This window comes from Vombatus ursinus, unplaced genomic scaffold, assembly GCF_900497805.2.
Source record: "Vombatus ursinus unplaced genomic scaffold, bare-nosed wombat genome assembly UNPS02014799.1, whole genome shotgun sequence".
Classification (NCBI taxonomy): Eukaryota; Metazoa; Chordata; class Mammalia; order Diprotodontia; family Vombatidae; genus Vombatus; species Vombatus ursinus.
This window is the reverse complement of record NW_020954577.1, coordinates 2848471-2854470: the sequence shown is the minus strand read 5'-3', so window position 1 is coordinate 2854470 and position 6000 is coordinate 2848471. Positions and strand designations below refer to the sequence as shown.

The 6000-nt window shown below is 49.9% G+C and overlaps 1 protein-coding gene across 2 annotated transcripts in view; it reads left to right on the top strand.

The window, feature by feature from the left end:
• LOC114050665 (SNF-related serine/threonine-protein kinase) overlaps positions 1 to 6000 on the top strand; it is a 61913-nt gene that overhangs the window by 47340 nt on the left and 8573 nt on the right. For both annotated transcript variants that reach the window (XM_027872523.1, XM_027872524.1), the window contains exons 3-4: positions 2755 to 2896; positions 5718 to 5930. In XM_027872523.1, the coding sequence (XP_027728324.1) occupies positions 2755 to 2896; positions 5718 to 5930 (355 nt within the window). The remainder of the gene's footprint in view (positions 1 to 2754; positions 2897 to 5717; positions 5931 to 6000) is intronic.

Here is a 6000-nt window from a genome sequence, read left to right as displayed (position 1 = left end):
AGGAGAAAGAGAAAGGGAGGAAAGAGGAGGAAGAGAGAGAGAGAGAGAGGTAGGGAGGGAAGAAGAGACAGGAGTAAGGGGGAGATTACACAGAGCTAGGGCTTGCATCACAATGGAGAGAATTGTGCCCAGGGGAGGCCCGGGTGGGGGGGGCTCTGCTGTAGTTGCTGCCCCTGTAGCTGAGAGAGCAGCCCCTCCCTCCCTTCATGGTCCCTGCCGGAATCACCTCGTGGTTTATTGGCGGATCACACCTACCCAGCCCTGGGTTCAGAGCCTGCTGGAGATTTCCTCTTGTGGAGTTGTTAACAAAACAGTTCATGTGATACTTTTGAGAAATAAATGATGAGATAAAACCTCCCTTTCACACCCACTCCTCCACCTGCATAGGAATCTCAGCAGTTCTGAAAGCCCTCTGGCCGCCCGATGACAGGAGGACTAGTCAAGTCATTGAGACCCTTGGTGCCTCAGTCGCACCAAGACGCCTTTCCTGCCTGTCCTGCTGGCTTGCTGTGCTCCTGTCCTAGCTCTGAGACCATCTGCTGAAATGCTCTGCTCCAGGCAGGCTCCAGCGGGTGTGGATTTGGCAGGAATGAGGCCCAAAAAGGATGGTGTCCTGCCAGGATGGCCCTCCCTCCCTTGGTCTCCCTGCTCTCACCGGGATCACTTCTGTTTGGCCATCCTGGGTTTTGTTCTTGGACTCGCCTTCCTGAGGTCACTCTCCCGTCTCCCTTCTTTGGCTGCCTAGCTCCAGGTCAGCCTCCAAGCCTAGCTGGGGATGTGTGGCCCTCCTACGGACTTGTGAAGGCAGGGAAGTTTCCTCCCAAATGCTATGAAGTTCCTTATCCTCTGGAGCCAAAGTTCATCACCCTTCCCTCTGTAACTCTTTTTTTGCCTTTTTTCTTTCTTTTTTCTTGTCTGTAAGTCTATCCCTCTCCCTTTTTGGGGGGCTAGTTATTGGGGTGGCCACTCATAGGCCTGACCCCACGGCTACTTGTCATAGAAGCTTTGATGTGCTCTGTTTCTCCCCTGGCCCGGTTGGCCCCTCCGTAGGCAGCCTGGTGGCCCCCGGCACCCAGGGGCTCACCGAATGGATGCCAGACACGCGATCGCCGCCAGCCGTACTGAAGTGACCATGTCCTCAGCATCCCTCAGGAGGACGGGCTGCCTCTTTGTGATGAACGCCTGTGTGCTTGGCACTTTGCCGGGTACTGTGGGTCACAGAAGGAGAAGTAAGCTGAGGCCCCATGCTCAGGGAGCTTGTCGTAGCGTCGTGGTCTGGAGGAAAGTGCACTAGAGGTTTGGCGTCCAGGGACCTGAAATCAAATCCTGGCTCTGCTTCTTCCTGTCTTGTGTGGCCTTGGAGAAATGGAGATCTGGCTGGAGAGTCTGTGATCTCGCAGTCTGATTGAGGGTGAGCAGTGACACATACAGATCTCATCCTGCTAATGCAGGGGTCCTAAATTGTATGGAAAACGTGCAGACTTCAGCAGTGTTCATGCCTTTATTAAACAAACCTCTCTTACGGGCTCATTGTGAAAGTTGCCTTGAGAGGTCTGGCCGTGGTGGGAGGAAGATGGGCCTCGCGAGCCCTTTTGCCCGGGCTGCCCCAGAGCAGTCGCTCTGCCTCCGTGGGGGGGCGTTCTACAGTGGGAGCTCCCCACACTGATGGCATTGCCCTGAGCTTGGTGAAATACTCCTTGTCCGGCGGCCTCCATCATCTCTGTGCTTCTGTAGCAGGCCCCAGGCTGGTGGCCTTAGAGCCTCGGCACCTCCCTCTTTCTCACCTCCATTCCCCAAGCCTGAGCCGGTCCTCTCACTTCCATCCCTATTGTCATTTCTTGCCTCAGCTCTGGTTCTCCTCACACGTGCAGCTTCCAGAGGCCAGAAAGGATGAGACTGACCACTTCCCAGCTCGAGAAGCTCAGTGGCTTTCAGTTATTTGTGGTGTAAAATACAGATCCCTCTGTGTGACCCCTGATGTCCTTGGTGGCACAGCTCCAGCTGAACCTTCTGGCCTTCTTTCTTGCCCTTTCCAGCGATCTCCCCATCTCTGTGCTCTTGCACAGGCTGGCCCTCGTGCCTGTGATGCCCTCCTTTCTCACATTTGCCTTTGAAAATCCCCAGTTGCCTTTAACGAGGTCCTGAAGGGTGTCCCCTCCCCCACTGCCACCCCCTCATGCGCACCTGTTACTTCTTCCTGGGTGATGGAAGAAGCTCCTTGAGGGGACATGCAAGGCCCCCATGCAAGGCTATGGGGCTTGGCACCTGGTAGGTACTTTGTAAACAATTGGTTGATTGAGATGAGAGAGGGTACTAAGTGGCCTTGGGATGGGCATGGAGGCCCCTGGATACACAGGGCCAAGCTGAGAGAGGGGAGGGTTAGTGGGACTTGTCTGCTGGTGAGTCCCTGAAGGGGTCACCTGGATTCAGATTCGCACTATTCAAGTTATAATTGTGTAAAATATGGTGATTCGGTCCATCCCCATGGACATATGCCATGTGAATTTAAGTAATTCCACTGTTTGTGGAGATCCTTTATTCTCACTGCCCCAGACCTGGCTATATCATGATGTGTTTTTTATTTGTTCTTAGCATTTGTTACTAAATTTTAATTAATTTAATTAATCCTAATTTTTGAAGTTGATTAATATATTTGAAAAGTAATGTTAACTGTTTTCTATTTCTTTTAAAAAGTTCCCAAAATCAATTGCTTTCTCCTGTTTACCCCACTTAATAACACTCTGTTATTTCCAGATATATGGAGTCTGGGAGTCATTCTTTTCATGTTGGTGTGTGGGCAGCCTCCCTTTCAAGAAGCAAATGACAGCGAAACTTTGACGATGATCATGGACTGCAAATACACAGTACCTTCACACGTATCCAAAGAGTGTAAAGAGTAAGTACCACAAAAGGAACTGATGAGTAGGCCAGAAATCTGGCCGCCTGGTGCAGCCCTCGTCCGCGCTGTCCAGGGTTCCTGGGCAGGACCCTGGGCCGGTGTTGGCGGTTGGGAGATGGAGCCCTCTGTGTGGCCCTGGCCGCTGCCAGCAGTGACTGTTTCGTTTTACATTCAGGTCTTAAACTTAGCTTTGCCCTGGGTGCTCAGTGGAGTAGCCCAGCCATTCCAGGGAAACCCACAGGGCAGTTTTCTTTCCTTGGATGGCTCATCAAAGCCTTCATTTTGGGGCTTGCAGAACCTAGTGCCTCATTTGGAAATTTAAACGGGTTGTCACCAACTAAATATTCGACATGATCACACCGAATAGGCCTTGCTTTTTCACTCTTTCTATCCAAAGGCATTAATTCCAGTGCATGAAAGGTCATGACCCTTCAGTCCCTCCTGTGCCTCCTTCGTCCCTCCTGCATCATGTCATCAGGGTCGTTCCAGATTGCTTCACCTTCCGCCTGCTCATCCATCTTTGTTGCTTTATGACATTCAATGACAGTCATGCCGCACACAGGCCATCAGACCTTCCCCTGCTGTCCACGGAAGGCGTCTGCTAGGCGGGGGCCAGTTAACCTTTTGTTTGGTGGTCCCAGGGCGGGATGACTTCTGTGGTTTGGATTGTTTGTTGCCAGATCATCGTTTTATTCTCTTTTCCTTCAGTGACTTGAGGAATCCTATTGGGGATGCCAGGGAACCCCCAATGTAAACATGGGTTGTGTTGTAAAAGTTCATTTCAACGGGCATTTTGGAATTTAAAATCTTGTACATTGGGGGTGGGGGGCTGGAAATAGAGTCATATAAAACTGTGCTCTTGGAAGTCAAGGAGTTCAGTTAACATCAGATTTGAAATTTTGGTTTTAATCATGACTGTGCTACTTCCTACCTGTGTGACCAAAGACAAGTCACTGAACCTCATAAGCCTCAGTTTTCTCATCTGTAAAACCAGGGGAGTTGAATGATGTGATTTTTTAAACTGATAGTTTGTTTTGACATGTCATACACATTCCCAACAAACTACTAATTAACTCCCTACTCCGCCCCCAACTAAACAAAATAATTCAATTCAGTTAACCTTTATTAAGCCCCTTCTCTGTCCCAGGCACTGTGCTGAGCCCAGGGGATACAAAAGGAGGTCAACGACAGTCCCTGCCTTCAGAGAGCCCACAATCTACAATTCCTTAAAGGGAAAGCAGGCTGTGCATTGGACCTTCAAATTAGTCCTGGTTTAAGGAGTTTTCCGGCTGTTCAGAGTTGTCTCCACTTCTCTAGTTGTTATGCTCTGTCTCGTTCTTTAAGCCCTGCTTTCTTCCCCCTGCCTGAGCTCTGCGTGCTCTAGTCAGGCTCAAAGTCAGAGGTTCCCAAACTTGTTTGACCAACTGCCCCCTTTTAAAAAAAAATTTTACTCAGCTCCCCTCTGGAAATCTACTTTCTTTAACCCCTTCCTGTTTTTTTTAACTTTGTGTCATTTCAAAAAAATACATTTTTTAAATGATGCATCTTAATTTTAATAATTTGTGGGTTTTTTCCTGCATTGAAATTTTGATGATGCAATTTTGCATCATGTAACCATATAGTATCATATTGTAAACAAGTCATTACATACACATATTCCTGTCAATACACGCTGGACTTCCCGACAATATGAGACAGGCTTGCCTGCCAACACTTACTTGTTAAGACCTGTTGGCAGACTTGACCACTGATGGGTTATAGCTTGCATTTTGTGTGTTTATTTGGAAAATAATGCAATCACTACGACTTTTACTGTTACACAACAGATAAAACACGTACAAATGATTTTTCAAAATGGTCTTATCGTCTTCTTTCCTTATGCTTCCATCACCCTCTTATTTTTATTCAACGCCCCCCAGTTGCACCCGAGGCTATTCTCCCCCTCCACCCACATTCCAGTGCCCCCCAAGGGGCGGTATCACCCACTTTGGGAACCTGTGTTTAAATAACTCTAGTGTGGCCATTGTGGGTAACCTGGGGCCTGCCATCATGAGTGCTGCTTCTGGGCTGAGCCAGCGTGGAGAAGCCTCTCCCACATCTCTGCTTTCCTTCCACTGTCTGTCCAGCACAGCCTGCCTGTGTCCATTTGTCCATCGGGCATTGCAGGCTGGGTATTGACCACACTTTAGAGAGTCTCATGACGGATTTCTATTGGTATAAAATCATGGAATGCTGCTTTTTGGGTCATTCTTTGTGAATGTTTTCTGGTCTAGAAAGCTTTATTGTGGGTCCTGCTCATGGCTCAGCCAGGATTGGACCATCAGGAGGCTCGGACCCCGGGTGCGGGGACAGACTCCGAGCCCCCTCGTGTGGAGACATGGAGGAGGGGGTGTATGAAATCTCAGATCACTGGCGCAGCGCACGAATTTAGCTTTGTGCTTGATTCTGAAGCAAAACTAAAAATTAAAATGGGAGCTGCCCAAGTACCACATGCGTCCTTCCTCCTCAGCTGATGGCCCTGACCAGGTTTAATGAGCCACAGTGGAGCTGCTGTGGCCAGAAAGGATTTGTGAAAAAAACAAAGTCTAGTATTATTTTGATATGTTGAGTTAATTGCTGGTTTTCAGAGACTGTTGTGTGGGTGTGTTTGGGTGTGCCAGATAAGTTCTGGCTTTCCATTTCTGCCTCCACTCACTGGCCCTTGCTCCGTGTTGGGGACGGGGCAGAATTGATAGACTAGCCCCCCCCCCCCCCCCCCCCCCGGCCCCCCCCCCCCCCCCCCCCGGCGTCTGGTCTAAGCCAACCTCTCCTTTTCCAGCCTGATCACTCGGATGCTGCAGAGGGACCCGAAACGACGAGCTTCCTTGGAGGAGATCGAGACACACGCCTGGCTCCAAGGTGTCGACCCGTCTCCAGCCACCAAGTACAACATCCCCCTGGTTTCATACAAAAACCTTTCTGAGGAGGAGCACAACAGCATCATTCAGCGCATGGTTCTTGGTGACATAGCCGACCGAGAGAGCATCGTGGAGTAAGTGAGATGGGGGCGGGGCGGCGTTGGCTCTTGAGGCTGCTGAGAGAATGGAGGTCTTTGCATTGCT